General features: G+C 44.1%; 2 protein-coding genes and 1 pseudogene across 2 annotated transcripts in view; 2 read left to right on the top strand and 1 right to left on the bottom strand.

The window, feature by feature from the left end:
* Positions 1–564: 564 nt before the first annotated feature.
* Positions 565–1,303, top strand: LOC123066279 (uncharacterized). The gene is made up of 2 exons (XM_044489393.1): positions 565–710; positions 826–1,303. The coding sequence occupies exons 1-2, from the start codon at positions 647–649 to the stop codon at positions 1,179–1,181; spliced, it is 420 nt and encodes a 139-aa protein (XP_044345328.1). The 5' UTR covers positions 565–646; the 3' UTR covers positions 1,182–1,303.
* Positions 1,304–6,558: 5,255 nt separating this feature from the next.
* On the bottom strand, positions 6,559–11,623 carry LOC123067792 (inactive poly [ADP-ribose] polymerase RCD1-like; annotated as a pseudogene).
* Positions 11,624–12,299: 676 nt separating this feature from the next.
* Positions 12,300–21,880, top strand: part of LOC123067791 (uncharacterized) — a 21,794-nt gene continuing 12,213 nt past the window's right edge. The window contains exon 1 of the mRNA XM_044490431.1: positions 12,300–12,471. Within this exon, the coding sequence (XP_044346366.1) occupies positions 12,300–12,471 (172 nt within the window). The remainder of the gene's footprint in view (positions 12,472–21,880) is intronic.

Below are 21,880 nucleotides of genomic sequence, written 5' to 3'. Positions count from 1 at the left end.
CGCACAGGGCCACGTGGAGGCACATTGGTCCCGGTTCTGGTTTGAACCGGGACTAATGGGTGGAGGTATTAGTAACGGCCCATTAGTCCCGGTTCATGAACCGGGACTAAAGGCCCTTATGAACCGGGACTATTAGGTGTTTTTCTACTAGTGATAATTTGTTTTCCACGACGAGTTCACTCATAGTCTTTTTTTGCATGTAACCAACTATGAGTAAGCAAGTATAATTTCTGTTTTGCTCTTACGTTGCCATCAATGTAATTGCACCAAGAGCCAGCAGAAGTTTTCTTTTTGTGGGGTAGCACAAGCTTTTATTTGGATACATATGATTAATTGCTGGAGATAGATACTAATATACACAAATGCTTGTATCCAATATTTGGATTTCCATATCTTCTAAGCCATTGCACAAATGCTTGTATCCAACATTTGGATTTCCATATCCTCCAAGACATCGCACAAATGCTTGTATCCAATATTTGGATTCTCATACCCTCTAAGACATTACACAAATGCTTGTATCCAATATTTGGATTTCCATATCCTGTAAGCATTGAATGCATAGCCAAGAGTGCAATAAATAGCACTCGAACCCCGTTCTTCTCCTCACACCATCATTCCAACAACTTATTTTCAGAACTTGGTCATGGCGTTCAGCGGTGCCCAGATTCTCGCTGCCTTCACCCTGGGCTTTCTTCTCATGGCCTTCTGTAAGTTCATATAGCAGTTTTTATCACATTGCAATTCCATGCAATTTTAGATCAATCGATGAAACAATTCTACTATAATTTTTTGGTGCACACATTAATTCTAAGTCACACGCAGGTGTGGAGGCTAAGATATGCACGGCCCCTAGCAAGTGGGGCCAAATGAGCACTTGCAAGACCACGGCTTGCATCGGGGCCTGTCAGTACGAGCACTTTAAGGGTGGGTACTGCTCCAGCAACGACGGCAACTACTTTCACATACCTAAGAGAAAGACGTGCATGTGTACATATGACTGCTGGAAAAACCCCACCACCACTGTCAGAACCTACGTGCCTAAGCCACCGGGTGAACCCGAGGTGCCCGATCCTAAGAAGAAGTCGCCGCCATATGAACGTGATGTGCCGGAGCCGCCCTCGGGAGAAAACAAGAAGAAAAGCTTCCGCCAGCTGCCAACCAGTGAGCAAATGGTCTAGTCCGCCCGTCCGTGGAAAATGATTTCAATAAGAGAGGAATTAATCAATACTCCTACTTGACTTGTACATATGCATAATTGATTACGTGAGAATAATAAAAATCTTGGTACTGTTAAAGTGAACCTGTGTGATGGTTCCACCTTCCACCCCCTCCCCCTTACGATCCCATGTACCCAACACCGATTTGTTTCCTCATACAACACCATGCATCCCCTAGCCAACACCTGTTTTTCTCCTTAAAAAATGCTAGACCTACGAACAGGCTACTAAAGCCTACGAAACCTTCCATCTCTAACTAGAGCATGGTTAATAATGTAGCCAGCTGCGGCCTATATGGTCTTGTCACATCATCTATAGCCAAGCTTATAGCTGGCAAATACAACAGTTGCATGTAAATGTGTATTACTTTTTTGATACATGGCCCATCTTTCTCTCTCACAACATGTTTAGGAGCACGTGATGCAGCCAGCTGTTATCAGTAGCCCGCTTCCCTTCTCTCTTCTCCTCTCCCTCCTCCAACTCATCCAAAATATAATATTTAAAGGCTTACAGCCTGCCTATGTCATCTTATTATACTTGCTCTTAATCTCCCCCCCCCCTCCCCCCCCCCTGAATTTCATTACGGGCATGTCGCTTTTCCTTTCCAATCAAAACCTTCCATGTTAACTCTCATGTAAAGTATGTCAAAAGATTTTTGTAGATGCAGCGTTATCCTTTTTCCCTTGTGCGACCCTTCCTCGGTCCCTCCCATCGATGCTCGGAAAAAAGAAAAGGAAAAGGAAAAGGAAAAAAGAGATCCCACGAACCATGAACACATGTTCATATGCCCCATCTCCCCAACCTCGTCGCTCACAATCACGTATCTCTCCCCACCCCTGAGAAAATTCGCTGATGCCGCTCCACTCCTCATTCACCTCGTGGTCGTGGGAGCGCGGCCGCCGGGATGGGGGACGTGGTGGGAGCGCGGTGCGCAATTGAAGGCAGAGCAGGGTGTCTTGCAGTGAAGATGTTCCCCACGACCACTCGTTCGCCTCGTGGTCGCCGTGGTTGTGGGAGCGCGTTCGCCGGGATGGGGGATGGGATGGGAGCGTGGTGCACGATTGGAGGCTGAGCAGGGTGTCTTGCACTGATGCATCCACCAAGTGTCCTAGGCTGCAACGTCCTTTGACATGGAGACAAAGTGTATGCAGGGAGAGAGCCTGAGCGGGAGGGGTATGGGGTCAACGCCCCCGTTAGCATGTTGCCTGCTGCTGCTCGAGGGGATTATGGTGGGGGGTCAATTTGAAGCATGGGGAGAGAGCACTGGGGAAGGTCGTTGCATTGGGGATTGATTTGGCCCCGATTCGGCTCGCTGGAATACAAGCCATGCCCATGCCACCCCATGGACGCCCCTGACCGAGGTCGGGGCTTGCCGTGGGTGCATCTGCACCAGTACGGTTGACAGTGTCTTGGACTAGGGGTACTCACGACGTCGTCTCCCGATCAGGTGGATCGGGCCGAGGACCCCATGGCGGTTCAGTAATTGGCCACTTCGGGCAGCGGATAACGTATACGAGGAAGATTCCACAAGACTTGGTGATCAAGAAAAGGACGCCTCTCCACCGATGTATCCGACTAGGACTCTTGTTATCCTAGGCCTTCGTACATTATATAAGCTGATACCAAGCTAGTCGATAGATCATTATGACATTCATCATCATACCCCTAGGGTTTAGACCACAACATATGATCTCGAGGTAGATCAACTCTGTACTTGATACTCCATCAATATAAACAAGAGCAAGACATGGGGTTTTACCTCCATCAAGAGGGCCCGAACCAGGGTAAAACATCGTCTCCTTCATTCCTGTTATCATTGATTCGAGAATACACAGCTCGGGACCCCCTACCTGAGGTCTGTCGGTTTGACACCGACGATGGTGCTTTCATTGAGAGTTCGGCTGTGAGATTAACAAAGGATTAATGGCTCGTTCGCAGATCAACCGCGACGTCGGCATCTTCGTTGCCGCCTCGACTGGTCACCTTGGATCGACCGAGGACTGCGCTCCGCCTTGGATCGTCATGTTCGGACAAGGGCCTTCATCAACATCAACTGTGATCTCTATCAAAAAATGGAGGAATCATCCATGGAGCTCGGGAGCTAAACTCAACATTGCCCTCGGGCGACTGTGCTGTTTTTCTAGACAGCGAAGTTGTATCCGCCGTCACCGCCTTCTCAAGCGTCGCTTTGACGATAGCTTTGGTGGAATTGTACGGAACTGAGTCTACAACAATCCTGTAAAATTTCGTCGTACTCCGATGAAGGAATTTCCGGCGATCTCCTATATACTGGAACCTGTCAAATCTGGACGGGAATTTGGAGAAGTTTAGGGCAAGGAGTCCATCCAGCTCAGACATCTTTTTGAAGATCCAACCGTTCATTGGCTGCGAAATTTCTATATCTACCACCCCTCAAAATTCAGCTCATCCGACCGTTCAAACTCCGGGAAACTTCCGATAAGTGGATCAATTTTTGGATTTGTTTTCTGCGCGAATACGAATGCGAGCCGAGTTCATCTTTCTTCATGAACGGGATATTGGATAACCTTTTTGGAGGAATTATGGAATTTAACATTTATGGAAAAAATATTTAAACTTCTGAAATACATATTGCAAATCTGGGAGTCCACTATGGTGTGCGACTTTTTCTGAATAAATAATAGAGTCCTTTGTACATCTAATAGTGGTTGTATGCATTATATATAGGTTTGTACAATAAATAGTTACTCTTTATTTACATAATAAAATTTGCATCTACATACACTACGTATTTGTATGAAGAGGCATCTCATGAATATACTCTCTCGTTCATAAAAAAGATGGTATTTAGACATCGGCCCAGTCACCAACATGTATCATTGGCTACATCTTATTTGTCTGTTTTTTGGCGGGATGGATACGTCTTACTTGTGTATATATTGCTAGAAAAGTATAAATTTTATGCCATAAAAATAATATGTTATCCTATGTCGTGATGATAAAGAAGTTTTGCGGGTGGCGATAATTAACTTTTACTTGTCTTTATTTGCCGAGCACAGAAATCAATTTTTTTTCTTTTAATTTTTGTTACTATCGTCATTTATTGAAAACCTTTTTTTTTCAAAAAATTCTGAACTATTGTTAGCGATCAGTTTTTCACCTTAACATAGAAGTATACTTTTTATTTTGATAATAAGCATTGATGTATATTAATTTGGCAGCTTCTCTATTTTTCTGTAGAGATTTGGGCAACGCGGCCTTTGTCTTTGATGTGCTTCATGCGTTGCTTTGGGTCTATGTGTTAGCCCTTTTTTTAATGGAACCTTGCTTTTTTTAACTGGGTTTTCCAGGGAGTCTTCACAGCTTTACGGTAACTAGCACATATGTCCATGCGTTGCAACGGTAGATATATTCTTTTGAGAAGCAACGCGAGAGATAATTGATGTGTGCACAAAAAATGGTTTGCAGAGCAGTGGGGCGACGGAGCGAGGAGTTGTGGTCTTCTTCGGATCATGTTTGGCCTGTGAGATCTTGATAGTGGTGGAGTTAGTCGGCGTGGCGACGACCAACCAACTCGTGCCTTTTGTTCCTTTGGGTTCGCCCTCGTGTCGGGGTTGTGGCTCCCTCCTCATTTGGTGGCTGCGCTGCGACCTTCAGGGCACGGTTGCTTCGCCACTTTCTCCTACTACGATGTAACCGGATGGATTATTAATTGCAGTGCACAAATAAATTTTCATTAGCATAATCCATGCATAACCATGCAGTCTCTTCTTTATCAGGGTTTATTCTCTTTGATTATTTTAGCGGTCACATGCCTACAGTTCTTTTCTTTAGAGCCAATTCAGCATATTCTCTTTTATTGGCTTGTTCCCATAATTTCTTGAACTCTAGTAAAAAAACATACTCTTTTATCGTCAAATAGCGCATGAGACGCACAATAGTTCGCGCCTGGCAGGCACCTAAACGACTTGTGTTTGTAAGGCTCGAGTATAAATAAAAAAAGACGAGTTGAAGGATCGACCTCACAACCTAAAAACTCGTCCACTAGGTGCTGGCCACTCGAATAAACAAGTCTTGCTTACCAATGACCAGCACGAACATTTAAGAACATACTGCATCACCATATTCAAAACATTTTTTTGATATTTTGGAAATTTTCCAAAAATAAATTAATATTTATGAATTGCAAAATATTTTTAAAACATGGGCGATATTTGAAATCCGGAATTTTTTTTGAAAATTTCATTCATTTCGTAAAAAGATGAACAACATTTGAAAAAGGGGGAATTTTTTAAATTCACAAACATTTATTGAAATCATGAACCTTTGAAAATGCAGTAACTTTTTTTGAATTTGGGAACAATGTTTTAAAACAGGAACATGTTTTGAACTTTTATAGTAGTTTTTGCAAATGTTTTTATATTAACCACGATCATTATTTTGAATTTGTGAACGTTTCACTAAACAAGAATATTTATAGAATCTGGAACATATTTTAAAATCCAATTTTATTTTAAAATCCCAATTGTTTTTGGAGAACACAATTTTTTTAGAAAAAAAGAACATTTTTAAATGCAATTTTATTTTGAACATCTCAATTTAGTTTTAAAACACAAGGATTTTAAAAAATATTTTTCAAAATTTTGTGAAAATTTGGAATGAGAACAAAAATTAAAGGTTTCGTACATTTTTTAAAATAGGAACAAAATTTTGGAATTCGGATATATTTTCTAGAAATTGAAAACACAAATCAAAATTTTTGCAGGTAAAAAATAAAAAATAAATAGAGAAAGAAAGAAAAACTAAAATAGAAATAAAAATATAAAAAAAGAAAACGGCTGGCATAGCCTTGCGCCCTGTGCAATGGTCAAACTATTTACGGCCTTGTGCGGTAAATAGGGTATCCGTAGCTGTGTGCGCGGGGAATAAGTGGGCTGGCTTCGACGGGCCACAACATGCACAGCCCATGTACGAAAATTGCATTTTCTTTTCTAGCAAACGGACGCACAAAAATTTAGTACCACCTTGAATAGGGAAAAAACTTTTCGGCGGATGAAAAAATTGGAAAAAGGCATCTCGCTTTATTAGTAGGTATAGAGATATAGATATAGACTAGTACAAATGCCCGTGCGTTGCACCGGGCAAAAAAAGGGCACAATCTGCTTCATGTGCCATTATGCATCATTTTTATGTCCAATTTAAATAAACATCGATAATTAGGTTAATTTTGGTAATTTTCTTATTTTTAATAAAAGTTAATTCACATTTTCGTAAAAATTGGGACACTATTTGTCTTGTCCCAAACAAACACTTGCAGCATTAGTTTACAAAGAACATCTAGAGCATTAATATCAGAAGACTAACCTCAACATATACACATGCTCTTCCTATGCCATCACTCTAGAGAAATTGTACAACCAGAAGGGGATAAACCATGCTGCTAGCTGTTATAGTTGGACATACAAGTCATTGTACTCTAGAAGCTAAATAGCAGAGGTAATGCTCCATCAACAAAATTCCAGTGTCACAGTCTCACAGATGATCATTGATGTGTTCTTGCACATCCGGCTGCAGTGAGATCTGGGACCATCTTTTCTGGTCCTGCCATTTCAGTTTCTCGTGTTGGTGATCCATTGAAATCCCCCGGGCATCGGCTTTGACCCCGACCTTCTTATCTGGGATGCCAAGATCATTTTCTGCAAACCCTTCTCTATGGAGGACTTCATTGCAGCTGGCTGGAATAGTTGAAAGCAAAGGAATGTGAGGGACGGCCACATGAAAGAATTCATGTGAACATATCAGACATGGTTGCTTTGATAGAACATTCTTCTGAACGAAGCAGGTTGTACAAAGACTACAAACAAAGTACCCCATCCGTTTCTAAATAAAGTCTTAGAAGATTTTTCAATATGGACTACAAACGGTGGAAATGGGTGAATCTCACTTTAAAATCCATCTATATACATCCTTATCCATGTGATATTATGCACTATAGTTTAACATTTGTAATAAAGTTGCATTAATTATTATTTTCAGAGTCTGAAGTTTGCACGTTAAAAAGCCCTCTTAGCGTTCTTTATCTGATGGAAGATTAGTTTGGAATAGTTTGTGAATCAATTTTTATTTTTTACTTTTTTCTGAAAAACATGAATATTTCTTTGTTTTTAAAAGTGAATGTTTTATTAAAACTCGATTTTTTTAGGGAGAACATTATTTGAATGTTTTTTAAATATTGTGAATACTTTTTATTTTGGTTTTTAAGGAAAATTTGACCAGTTTTTAGAAAGTGTGAATAAATATATAACTATGTACATTTTTTTAACTATTTTTACTATGTTGATTTTTATCAATAGAGTTTGTTGCTTGGTTGGGAAGATTCTTTTTATTTTTTTCATCATTTAGGCTTAGCCAATAAAAAGCACTTCACGTACACACTTCACTTACAGATAAAACACACTCTCTTTTTCTATATATAAAAAAAGACACCCAAACTCATCTCCCTTCCCCCGTTTTCCATTCTCAAGAGTCCCCCTGCCAGAGACCAATTCTCTAGATTTCTTTCCGTAATTGCTATTATATTGGCACACCCTATACTAATAAGCACCCCCACCAATTTACCTTGAAGCAATTGTAGGTCCCCTGCAATGTCTGCAGCTTGGAAGATGGCATGAACCACTGGATCTCTGCTAGAAGCGTCGGAAACATGTCATGAGCCACCGGCGAAGGCTTCTTTAGCGTGGAGTTCGCTCCCGATGATCCTGAAACCCAAAATTTCAACGAATAATAACATGAGATCCAGGCACATCTCGGAACAATTACAACACCAATTCAGACGGAGCACTCACTAACCTTGCATCTGATGGAGGTTGGGACACTTGAAGCTGACGACGTACTCTGGGAGGATCCTCATGTTCATGTCCTTGCCCCAAACAACATACCACTGTGGGTTCTGCATGTTGTCGATGGCACTGTCGTAATTGTCACTGCTGGGGTGGAGCTTGGAGGACCCGGCCGGGATGGCCTCTGGCCGGCCCAACAGAACACGGCACAACATGATATGCGCCTCGCCGTTCTCATCTGCATTTGCTAGCATTGCGCTGCATAAAAATGATTTCATACTCGTAAGTTCCTTTATGCACTGCTTCACAGAACATTCAGAACATATTTCATCACCCGGACTCTAGGTAGCAGGAAACATGATTTAGTTTTGCTCGTATTCCACCCTTCCACAAACCATTACCCAATCAAATTACTGCATTCATAGATAAACTAATACTGTCGTTCATGCAAACTTGTTTCCCCATAATTTTTGAGCTAGGAGTATGAATCAAGATATAGAAACCAAAGGCTAAAATAACATGGAATCAATTATATTATGGGACGGAGGGATAATATGAATGCAATTTGGAACAGATCCTGAATTGGTAACTGTGTCTGATAAATTATCCTACAGCTATATGCCTATATTCATGCTTGCCATCGATCAAAACCACAAATTCAGAACTCTGACCTGACCTGGCATAAGGAGACCGAGGCGGCGAGAGGTGGACGTCGTCGCCGTGCGCGCGATGGAAAAGGACCCGGTTGTTCATCCTGCCGAACCCGTGCTCCACCGCCGCCGCGGCCACATCCACCGATGGAGCGCCATACCACGCGAACTTGGCATTGCCCCCGTCGGCGCCGCGCGCAGCGGCTAGGAGCTGGCCCTGCATCTTGTCGCTGCTCTCGTTGGACCTCTCATCCACCCCGGACGAGGCCCCGTACTCCAGCTCAGGCTCGCCTCTCTTCCTCTTCATCCCGCTCTCTGGAACAGGGAAGAAGCAGATTTTCAAAAATGAAATCTATTGTTATAGCCCTCAAAAAGCAAAAATAAGCAAATTAATTTTCTGAGCACAAACACACCGAGATAAGATAAGCATGCCTTATTTTTCTGAATACAAACACAATGACATAAGAGAATCTAAATGAGGCATCATAAATTAATTTTCTGAATACAAACACCATGACATAAGAGAATTTAAATGAGGCATCATGCCATCAGGAGCCGAGCGATGGAAACTTTCTGGTTAGGATTAGAAACATGGTTGATTCTGAGAAAAAAATGTAGGAGATGAAACCTCCCTTTGAAGAGAAAAAATGTGAGAGATGATGATTCCTGATCTCACTGAGTTTGTGCAAGCTGTACAAAAAAAATTCACATAAAACTTGTAATCAAGTAGTTGTAGTGCAACCTTCAATGTTTGGCCGGCAGCTAGAATATTAAATGAGAAGACAATGATCTTTTTTGATTATTTGTCACAGTACTGCAGCTAATCACCCTAGAAGGTCTTTCTGTAGTAGGTTAAAGAAAATTCAGGTTGACGCTGAAACATCCACAATAAGAACCTCGCTTTCAGAATATGCTTTTAGACAAAGAGCACAAGACCAGCTTGCCAATGTTGAATTTTTCGATTTCCTAGCTTATAGCAGCACGGACTTCATCAGATTAAAGTAAAACAGCTTCGGCTTCTACCTGTTTGATCAAACAGAGTAAATCATGTCACTATCCGGACCAGATTTCATGACTTCGCATGAACCGCAAATCACATGGTAGATCAGACAATCACCTAGCATGTTGTAGGCATACATAAGAAAATATGCTCAAGGGATTAAATCAAATGAGAGAATGGAAGAGGCAAATCAGGAGAGAGAGGGGGAGATAGCAGTACCGAATGCATGGATGTAGCCTTGCCATGGCAGCCTACACATCAGGCCTGCTGCACGGGGAGTGCTTGAGAGTGGCAGGAGATTAGGCTGGATTGAGGACTCCACCATGTCGCTGCTCTCGTCGGACCTCTCATCCACCTCGGACGACGCCCCGTCCCCCAGCTCATGCTCGCCCCTCTTCCTCTTCCTCCCGCTTTCTGGCACAGGGAAGAAGCAGGCCCCGCGGTCAATCCAGCCCATGGCGACCACCTCGGCGGTGCCAGCGTCGATGCGCACCATCCACAGGAAGTCGAACAGGAACTCCCTGCCGCCATACGCGGCCTCTGCGACCACCCTCCCGTCCAGGAACGCCCGGCGCAGAGGCACAGCCGCCTCGCCCTCGACATCAGCCCACGCGCCGCCCTCGAAGCAGAGGAACCTGACCAGAGCGCCGCTCCGCCGTTCTGCCAGCCCCGGAGGAGCGGGGGCGGACCGGCGCCCCCGATGCCGCCGAAAGCCACGGCGGGCCGCGGGCGTGAGATGCGGCGGATCCTGCCGGTCTCGTCCGGATTCGGCGACGGTGGAAAGAGGACGGGCACCGGGGAGAGGGGGACGGGGGCGCGGCGGCGGCGGCAGCGAGCACGCCTGCGTCGAGCGCGGCGCTTTTCGGAATCAGTCGACGGCGGAAAGCAACGAGAGGTGAGAGAGATCAGAAGAGACAGGGATGAGGGGAAAATCAGCGACAGATAGACTTTTTTAGTTCGCACTCGTGTTCGTGTTGGAGACGGACTGCTCCTTCGTGTGCGAGACCGACGACGACGTGTTTTTTTCCTCTACCCGGTTGATGATGCCCATATGGAGTGCGGGTTGATTTCATAAAAGATGAGGGACTTGTTTGCAAAAACGCAGCGACGGTGAACACGGAGACCCAATCCGTGCTTTATTATTAGGGAGAGATATAGCCTATATATTGTTTCTATATGTGATCGTGCGTTGTTTTGGGATAATAGATGACCTTTTATTTAATGCATGCATCTACGTGACCGATTATATTAGTACTTCGGCTGGACTTCTACCTTTACAGAGACGGAGTATGCTTTGTATCACGTGACTTTAATGCTGCTAGCCTAGTTTTCTTTACACCCGATGGTTGAATATATAGTTTTGTTCTATTTTGGTCAAGGCATATGCATACATTTTCATATGTACTTTTTTCTATTTTGGCCAAGGCATGCATACCTTTTCATATGTATGCGACAGGCATATTAACATGTTACGTAGAAACTATTAAATCTGAACCGTTATTATTATGATCAAACGGTGTAAATAATATTAGCATATGTGGACGAACGTGATAGCTTGTTTGACTTCTATATCTATCTTCTATATCTATATCTATATCTACTAATAAAGCAAGGTGATATTCTTGATTTCGTTCCGCTTAGATTTTCTTTTTTAGAAATTTTCGCCCCGCTTAGGTGATTTAAGGGTCTGTTCGGCAGCTCCCCAGCTCCCAGATTCAACGAATCCGCGAGCGGAGCTGGCCCGAACGGTGTGGCTCCACGAAGCTGGCTTCTAGGATCTGCCCGTCGTCCATGCACAAAAACGCGGAGCCGCAGCTTTGCCGATCCCAGGAATTGAGAAAACTGGAGTTCGGGGTATTTACACAAACCTGCCACCGCAAAGTTGCTTACCTCTTCCATAGAAAGCCTATTAGCCCGATCCCCAATCTCCTCCATCCTCACCCGCTCGTCAACCCTAGCCGCCAGCGACGGACGAGGCCATCCCGCCGCCGCCAGCCAACTCGTCCGGCGACCCGGCCGCCGCCGGCCAACTCGTCCGGCCACCCCGACGACGGTCTCCTCCTCGAGCCGCCCCTTCCCCGACACCACGAGTCCTTCCTCTGTCTCGCCACCCCAACCTGTCAGCAGCCGGCACCGCCTAAGGTTGTCGGCCTTGCTCCTCTGCCCCGCCGGCGCCGCTCCAGAAGCTCAAGGTGAGCTTGTGCGTATGCACAACCCCTCCCCATCTCCATTCAGTTCATGTTACATGCAGTCAGACCATTTGGTTCAGAGTTTAGGATGTGCAGATGAGGCCATTTGGTTCAGATTTTAGGATGGCCAGATGAGTCCCTTTGGTTCCTATTTTTGGATGTACCCTGTACCGATTTCTATATGACATAGTTGAGGTAGTCCCTCTATCATTTTAAATATGTTCAGATGACATAGTTTAGGCAGTCTCCCACACTGTTTTTTTTCATGTTCTTAATTTCAGATGACATGGATGAGGTTCAGATTTATATGAGAGTATACAATCTTTTTAGAGGAAGTAGTCGCTGTACAGATTTATAAATGAGTGCATACAATCTTTTTTAGCACACACAGTGACATGAACTTCTATATAGAATTGTCCAACATGGTTGCTGAATGGAACATTGAGAATACAAGGATTGTCACCGAGTTGTTTGTCAAGCAAGTGAGAGCTGGAAATAGGCCAAATACTCACTTGACCTCGAATGCATATGATGAGGTGGGGAGGGAATTCAAACTAATAACAGGGCTGGAGTACATCAATGACATTGCTCTAGGTTGGTGAAGATTACTTTAGGATTATGTACCACTTTGGTGAAGATTACTTTAGGAATATGTACCACTTTTGATTTGCAGAACTTATGCAAATATTATGCTTTTGTTGAATGAAATATGCGTGCACTGTGTTGATCCTTAAAATACGAGTTCCAACATTATATTTTCAGTCAAAATAAACATTTGAAGATGCATTAGTCATAATTTGCAGGCTTGAAAGCATAGGAAACTGGACCAAAATTGCTCTCTATTACTGAAGGAAGATACAGAAAAGGGAGAAAACGCTGTCTCCTAGCGATCTGGGCTGAAAAATGTCCTCCACCCGGTCCAAATTAGGCCTTTAGCCAACTTTCCAGCCCCTAGGAGCCGGTCCTCACGTGACTTTTCCCCCAGCGTCCTTCTTGGGCTCACTTTAGGCCTCTCATCAATACCCAACAAGGCCAAATTCCAGTGAATATGGTTGGCAGCCCATGTGTGGCGACCGAAACCTGGAGCTGAGACACCGAACGAATTTCTCAGCGCTAGCGCTCGCGTCGGAAGCTGGCGATCCAAAATAGAAGCTGGATTTCAGGATTTATGAGAGTTGGGGAGCTGCCGAACATGCCCTAAGAACACCGAACGAATATATATACACGCGAGGTGGTACTAATTCTGGAATCTCTTTATACTGTTCCAGTCGAAAGAAGGCAGCCCACCTCGCCCCGAACTTGGCCAGGAAGGAAGCCCACCTTGCCGCGGACAAGGCCCTAATGGGAGGCAAAAATAAGATCTCAGGCACAAGGGATCAAACTCCCAACCTCACCACCAAAGCCAAAGGGCACTAACAACTGAACTAGCTCATGCTTGTGTACACAAATATGAATTCGTTCACTGATTAATAGCACCTCGCCTAATCACACCCTATTGCATCAACGTATATACCTCCGTGATGCGAATTCAGTAAGCCATGTCAAGAATCAATAATGAGAAGAAGTGGGCTGAACGGGAAGGAATTAAGCGAAGGAGAGAGAACAGATACTCAATAAAGAAAGAAAAGAACCTAAAAAAGGAGTGAGGCGTTTTGGCTCCCAGGAGAATCTGCACCTGTGCTGAATAAAAAGAAATCAAAACAAATACTAGATTTTTTTTAAAAAATCTAATTTTTTTTGGCATGGTAGATAATTTGGTGCATGATGTCCGGTCCAAATTTCAAATCATTTGGACATCAGAGTAGCTCTTGGCAAAAAAAGACAAATTTGGGATCTGTTTAACAGTGTACTGTTCGTATACTGTTCTAACCCAATTTATCTTTTTTCTGAGAGCTACTCTCTGAAATTTAGAGCGCACCTCAAGCATCAAATTATCTACCATGCAAAGAAAAATTGGATTTTTCTGAATTTTTTTACGAATTATTTCTTGACCGGGTGCAGATGAGCCCGGACTCAGAATTGAATATTCGCTAAAAAGGTTGGACCGATTCGAGAGAACTCAAAAGATGCGGCTCTACATGAAAGATTGAGGGTGAGGCGTGCATTAATAAGGGAAGGACATGCATGCGCGTATGAAATGAAGGAATTTAATTCGGTGAATTTGTGCATAGATTGAGGAGAAAATTCCTTATTTAGCCCTTTCTTAAATTTTGATTCCTTATTTGGCCCAAAATAATTTTTTCTTCCCTGTTTGACACCTAAAGTTATTTTCATTCCTTATATGACACTTTTGTCCATTTTAGGCACTAATTGGGTTAAGTATGACGTGAAAAGACGATTTTGCCCCTAGTACATTGTGTAACTATCTTGCATGTAGTTAAAAAGCAATCAGTTCACCCGTGTTTTAGGGATGTCGAAAAACAGATGTAAAAGCCGTACAATACATCTGTAGAACTTGTACTAGCATATCTATGATTACTTACTTTTCTGCGAATAAGTGCAGTGCCATATATTTTGCGGCGAGATGCATGTATTTTTCGACGAGACGTAGCCTGTAATACAGCTGAGTACTTTCCGGCGAGATGCTGTACGAGCTAGCCGCGGCTGATTACTTTCCGGCCGTCAGGAGACTCGCGTACGTAGGTACAGCTGGATCGATTTGCACCAGATGCACTTGGACCATTGTACAAATCGCACACTCGGCTGGGAGCTCCTAGTTGGCGCTGTAGGCGCCGGTTCGCGCCGCTGGGAAATCATGACTCTTTAATATTTCATACAGTACAAACATTAAACATATACTACTATTATATACCCCCCTATAAATTCTTTGAATAAAGAAAACATAAATTGAAAATGCATTCATATAGACCATGAATTGAAAAGAAAAGTTCACAAATTGGAAAAAGTTAGTGAGTTTGAAAAAAGTTCATCGAATTTGAAAAAACGTTCATCAATTTGAAAAAAAGTTCATCAAATTTGAAAAAAGTTCATTGAATTTTAAAAATGTTCATTGAATTTTAAAAAAAAGTTCATCAAACTTGAAACAAGTTCATCGAATTTAGAAAAAAGTTCATCCAATTTGAAAAAAGTTCATCGAATTTGAAAAAAAGTTCATCGAATTTCAAAAAAGTTTATCAAATTTCAAAAAAAGTTAAGTGAATTTAATAAAGTTCATCGAATTTCAAAAAAGTTCACCGAATTTCAAAAAAGTTCATCGAATTTGAAAAAAAGTTCACGTATTTAAAAATAATTTCACAAATTAGAAAAATCACGTAATAAAGAAAACAAAGAAGGTGAGAGAAAAAGAATAAGAATAAACCAAATTGAGAATGAGAATAAAAGAAAAAAATGCACTGTATTTACACTCGCGGGCGGATAGCGTGGTGGCTAGAGCCGATCGGTAGCAATGAACCGATGCGAGTTCGAATGCCCCTCCCCGCACTCTTTTTGACCTTTCCAAAACAGAAAGGAAAGAGAAAGAATGGGCCAGCCCAGCTTGGACTGCTGCAGGCGTCCGTTTGCAAATTGCACTCTTTTTGACCTTTCCAAAACAGAAAGGAAAGAGAAAGAATGGGCCGGCCCAGCTTGGACTGCTGCAGGCGCCCGTTTGCAAATTGCACTGTAACGGCCTTGTTTTTCTATTTGGATTTGGATGTTCTACAAACAGGCCGAAAGGGAAGTAGGAAATTGGTACCAGACCGACTGTGGGCTTGTTGGCTTTGACTGGGGCCGCACGCGCATCCTACTGCTTTTTTAGGATCGAGCGAGCCAGCCAGCGAATTAAACGGAATGTTTGTTTCTTGATTTTTCTCCGATCGGGGCCCCTACGATTGCACAACTCGCACAGCCTCCTCGACGGGCCTGGCCACAGGAGCGTGTCGCTCTCATTAATCTCTTCCGCACTCTTTTTGACCTTTCCAAAACAGAAAGGAAAGAGAAAGAATGGGCCGGCCCAGCTTGGACTGCTGCAGGCGCCCGTTTGCAAATTGCACTCTTTTTGACCTTTCCAAAACAGAAAGGAAAGAGAAAGAATGGGCCGGCCTAGCTTGGACTGCTGCAGGCGCCCGTTTGCAAATTGCACTGTAACGGCCTTGTTTTTCTATTTGGATTTGGATGTTCTACAAACAGGCCGAAAGGGAAGTAGGAAATTGGTACCAGACCGACTGTGGGCTTGTTGGCTTTGACTGGGGCCGCACGCGCATCCTACTGCTTTTTTAGGATCGAGCGAGCCAGCCAGCGAATTAAACGGAATGTTTGTTTCTTGATTTTTCTCCGATCGGGGCCCCTACGATTGCACAACTCGCACAGCCTCCTCGACGGGCCTGGCCACAGGAGCGTGTCGCTCTCATTAATCTCTTCATTGCCTTTTTGTCACGATATACAAGTTATCACATATATATACTAGCAGTATATAACTAGCCTATATAGGGTCACTAGTAGAAAAACACCTAATAGTCTCGGTTCATAAGGGCCTTTAGTCCCGGTTCATGAACCGGGACTAATGGGCCATTACTAATACCTCCACCCATTAGTCCCGGTTCAAACCAGAACCGGGACCAATGTGCCACCACGTGGCCCTGTGCGCCGAGCCCAGTGAGGGGGCCTTTGGTCCTGGTTGGTGGCTCCAACCAGGACCAAAAGGCATCCACGCGTCAGCATTCCAGTGGCTGGAGTTTTTTTTTTGAAAGGAGGGGAGGTTGGGGGTTTTGGGGGGTTAATTTAGGTGTTTCATATACTGTGTTAGCTAGCTAATTAATAGAGAGAAGTGTCCTCTTTTATGTCCGTGCTTGGTCGACGCTACGTACTATATATACATAAGTGATCGAGAGAACCATTCAGTACAGAAGTTCGTCATGCATACCGAGAGAAGTGATCGATCGACCTCTCTTTCTCCGAGAGATTGGTCGAACAACAAGTTTTCGTATCATGTATCCGACGCTACTGGCTACATACATGTACAATATGTATAAGATCTCTTAATTAGAAACCCCTAGCATTTGAAATCAATTTCCACATGGTATTATTCGGCTTTACTGATGACGTGGTCAAGAAAGAATCCCGCCAATTCCTCTTGAATTGCTTTCATGCGATCTGGTTTTAGGAGTTCATCCTGCATCTGCCACGTCTAATTTGTAGAAGGGGGTTAATTAATACATATATATGAATGAAACTCAACAGAAATGATGGTGTAATAAAATGAAATTATGAATATTATTGCTTACGCACTTCATATTGTCTTCTAGAGTAGCCCCGCTTGTTTTTCAAAGTCGCGGTGTGGATGAACTCGCACACGTAGTATCCACAGAAATCATTCCCTTCCTCCTGCCACAAGCACTTTACGAGAAATAGAGGTCAATCAAACTGATAATGAAGCATTATAAATGGCATTGATGAAAGTATAGCTATAGAATCAACGGGAGATGCGCACAACTAGCTAGCCAGTAGTACTTACTTTCGGGTATTTATATCGCAGCTCCTTCGGCAGTCCCGGAGCTTCTGCGGTGAACTGTTTTCAAACCCTGCAAGACAAAGAAAATAATTATTATTACTTAAGATATCAGGAAATGAACAAAAAGTTGCCGATATGGTGCGATAATGATCGATTGAACTTACTTGCTGAGCATTTCAGTGATGTCCGCATAGGTTTTGGGATCTTTCCATCTCGAGTCTAAGACGGTTACTAGTCCACGCTCAAGCTTAATCTCCAGAAGAATATAGTGGTACCTGCGCACGTATGCATAACTCATCAATTACATTACTATAAGCTCGCTTGAGTAATAAGGGAAACCGAATATGCACACGACAGTAACACTCATGGGCCGTTGTAAGGAAAGAGTATGGTATCTTTGTTTTGATTTTTGATCAACGATTGTAGCAAGTTGTCCTCGGCCTCATTGACGTTCTTTTCAACCAGAAATACATCTATGATATTTGTGTTAATGAACCCAATATCATAAATTTCTTGTTTTTTGCACTCGACGATCTTCAATCTGCATAATATATTGAGGATAATTAATTATAAATACATGCAATGAAAGAGCCGAGCTATATATAGAGACTTAATGACAGAAATAGTACTTACAGGCAGTAGCAAAAGACCATTAATTTATCAAGGGCCTTTTGATTAAAGAACTCGAAGAACTCCTCAAATGGAACAGTCAATAGATCATTTGCAACAAGATCGTGCTCCTCTTTAATATGAAGATACAAAGCATTCTTACCCTCAGACTCTCTGCAGGTTTCCATGTATCAATTATGGAATCTTCGCATCATTGTTGTCAGAGATTTTTCATCTTTGACGAGAGGCTTCCCGTACTTGTATCTGTGTTCGTCCACCTCCAAGAAATCAGAAAGTGCATCGTCAGGCAGGTAATCGTCAAGATTGCCATAACCGGCCACCGTCCCCGGAGCATTAGACACATTGAGCGGGGGGCACGATTGCTGTGCTTGTTCGGCGAGCTAGGCAATTTTTTCCCCTTTGCTCGTTCTTTTGACCTTTTAGCACTGACAGTAGTTCCCGACCGCTGGGCTTGAAGATATGTCTGTTCAGTAATGCGCTCATAGTTGGTTCTCGGCGGAGACTTTGGTGGTTTCCTCAGGGCATCGATAGTGCGTTTTGCTTTCACCGGATCTACCTTCTTCTCCGGAGGTGGATGTCTCTTTGCTTTCACCCCTTCAAAGAACTCCTTCACGTGGGTCCGCACAATCGTATCGTTTTCCTCCTCGGACCTCTCGTGCGGTAACTTCTCTAGAGGCTTGAGAGATGATGGACCATATTTGTATTGCCTCCTGCCTCTGGTTGTGTTGCTAGACGTCGGAGCAGACGGAGAGGCTGCGGCGGCTGTCTTCTTTCATGCTTGCTTACGAGGCGGAGGAGAAGGAGTACGACGCGCCGGAGCAGCCGGGGCGGCGGCGGGTCTCTTCCGCCCTTGCTGGCGAGGCGGAGGAGAAGGATGCTGATGGCTGCTCGGGAGCGCCGGCGCAGGCGGAGAAGGGGGCGGAGTGCCGCCATGCGCCGGAGAAGGAGGCGGAGTGCCGCCACGCGTGCCCTGATCGTCACTCGCCGGAGGAGGAGGCGGTGGAGGAGGCGGAGTGCCCTGACTCGCGGGAGCAGGAGGAGCAGGCGGAGGCACAAGACTTGATTAATTCCTCTTTAACTGGCTTCTCCAGATCCTCCTCTGGCGGTAGGGTGAAATTTGCCTTCAGCTGAGTCCAAAGATCTTCTTTCTGCATATCATTGACATAAAACACCTCAGGGTCTTCCTCCTTAGGCTTATACCATTGCTGGATGCTGATTGGGATCTTGTCCCTAACAAGAACCCCGCACTGAGAAGAAAATGCCTTCCTTGTCCGGATGGGTTCAATCGGTTCGCCGTCGGGCGCGATTTCTATGATCTCAAACTTTTCATCCGAGCTCAACTTTTTCTTCGGGCCTCGTCTCCTTACCGAAGTTGTGCTCGATCCGGAGGGCTAGAAATTATAAGGAAGAAAGACGGGAGTAATTAATATGTGTACATATACCAAAACAATGGAAGCATCAATTAACTAGTCAGCACGGGCTTAACTAATATATATATACCTGGTCGGGCTCGGTTCGGTCACCAGAGCAGTCAGCACGGTCTCCTTCTTGTTCCTCCATTGTGTCATCGGAGCCATCATGAACATAGTCCTGTTCTTGTACCGGCATTAATGGGCCGAAGCCATCATGAACATAGCCCTCTTCTTCACCCCGTTCTTCCAGCTGACCAACGGAGTCGAGGAGAAATGACGCAACTTCACCCCTTCCATTTGCGATTATGTCCCTCAATATCGCTTCTGTTTCTTCGTCTCGGCAGTGCTCCATAGTTTCTGCAAATATTTACAACATGTTTATATATGGTACAGATGGAAAACGTAGAACTAGCCAGCTAATCACAATAAAGAATCATGTTAGTGGCCTCGACGCTGCTTCTCTAGGGTTTGGGGTCGCCTCGACACAACAACGCTTCGAGAGAGTTAATTTGTCGGGTAGGGGCACGGCGGGAGGGGGTAGGAGACCAACATCGTTTTCTCTCTAGGGTTTGGGTGTCCTTGAGAGTTTTGGTCGAGCGAGAGGGCCGAGGGGGGGTATTTATATCGACCGCCCCTCATGTTGAAGTTGTCTCGAGGGGGTTATATCGACAACGATGCGACAACAACGAGAAAGGAAAATAATTAAGAAAAAGGAAGAAAAGAGGAAGAAGGAAGAAGGAAGAAGAAAAAAAAAGAGGAGAAAAAGAAAGGAATAGAGGAGAAGAAGAAAAAATAGAATTTTTTTTCTATTTTTTCTTCTTCTCCTCTATTCCTTTCTTCTTCTCCTCTTCTTTTTCTTCTTTTTTCCTCTTCTTATTTATTTCTCCTCTTCTTCCTATCCTCTTCTTCATCTTCTTATTTTCCTTTTTCCTCTCATTCTTTTTCTTGTTCTTTCTTCTTTCTTCCTCTTTTCTTCCTTCGACCCTCTCGATCCCTCGACCCTAGAAACCTCGAACCCTCGACCCTGAAACCCTCGACCCTTGACCCCTTAACGACCCTCGACCCTCTACCCTAGTTCCCGACCCTCGACCCCTCGGCGATCCTCGACACCCTCGTTCCCAATAAAAATTAAGAAGAAGAAGAAAAAAAGAGGAGAAAAAAAAGGAGAAGAAGCTCCTCTATTCCTTCTTCTTTTCCTCTTTTTTTTTCTTCTTTCTCTTCTTCCTCTCCTCGTCTTCTCCTTCTTCTTCTCCTTCTTTCTCTACTTATTTTCCTTTTCCTTATTTTACTTTTTCCTCTCCACTGACATAAAATTCACTATCCTAAAATGCAACAAACACAAAATGCACTAAATTGATCAACTAACCTAAAATCAGTGATGAAATGCACTAACCTAAAATCGATATCTACTAACAACTTAAAAAAATAATATATATATGAAAAATGCATATATGAAAAAAAACATCATCATATCATCAACAGAAAAAATAGTATTTTTTTTAAATCTATCTTTTGCATATATACATCAACATATATATACACTAACCTAAGATGCACAAAAATGCTATCGGGAGGGGGTATATCGACCCTCCTAATGTATCCACATACATACATCTATACATACATATATACTTACATATATGTATAAATTTTTGCAGATATAAACTTTTGCATATATAAAGTTTTTCTAAAATCTAACTTTTGCATATATGAACATATATACACAGAGAACATGTACATATATACACAGAGAACATATACATAAAATGCACAAAAAAATAAGAGGAAAGGGCGCCGGCGGCCGGACCGAAGGCGGCGGCGTGTGGTCGGGGCGACGACGACGGGTTGGGGAAGGGGCGGCGCGCGCGGCGATGGCGACGGGGTCGGGGAACGGGTGGCGCGCGCGGCGACGGTGACGGGGTCGGGGCAGGGGCGGCGCGCGCGGCGACGGCGACGGCGACGGGGTCGGGGCAGGGGCGGCGCGCGCGGCGACGGCGACGGGGTCGGGGCCGGCAGGGGCGGCGGGCACGGCGACGGTGTCGGGGCAGTGGCTCGGCGGCGGCGACGGCGAGGTGGACCAGCCTGACAGCAAGGGCTCGGCGGCGACGGCGACGAGGAGCAGAAGGCGTCGGGGCGAGAAGAAACAGATGGATTTTGGCGAAAACTGCTAAGTGCTATATATATACGAAGGGCATTGGTCCCGGTTCGTGACTCCAACCGGGACTAATGCCCACCCTTTAGTCTCAGTTGGTGCCACCAACCGGGACCAAAGGCCTCTGTACTGCATGCCTCAGGGCCAAAATTTAGTCCCACCTCGCTAGTCTAGAGGGGCGCGCAGTGGTTTATAAGCCCCACTGCCGCACCCCTCTCGAGTTCCTCTCCGCCGCAGGCTTTCGGACCTACTTGCTATTGCTTTGCCTGATGGGCCTTCTGGGCCTACTACGGGCCTGAATCCTGGCCCATAGTAGGGTTTCTAGTCGTATTCAGGCCGTGGGGCCCAGTAGGAGGCATT

This window comes from Triticum aestivum, chromosome 3B, assembly GCF_018294505.1.
Source record: "Triticum aestivum cultivar Chinese Spring chromosome 3B, IWGSC CS RefSeq v2.1, whole genome shotgun sequence".
NCBI lineage: Eukaryota > Viridiplantae > Streptophyta > Magnoliopsida > Poales > Poaceae > Triticum > Triticum aestivum.
Note: the sequence above shows the minus strand (reverse complement) of the source record. Positions and strands in the feature narration are given on the sequence as shown.

Excerpts from the sequence above, each read along its gene's own strand:
- LOC123066279 (XM_044489393.1), top strand. The coding sequence starts at position 647 with ATGGCGTTCAGCGGTGCCCAGATTCTCGCTGCCTTCACCCTGGGCTTT. Across the intron at positions 711-825 it reads CTTTCTTCTCATGGCCTTCT|GTGTGGAGGCTAAGATATGC; the intron begins GTAAGTTCATAT and ends AGTCACACGCAG.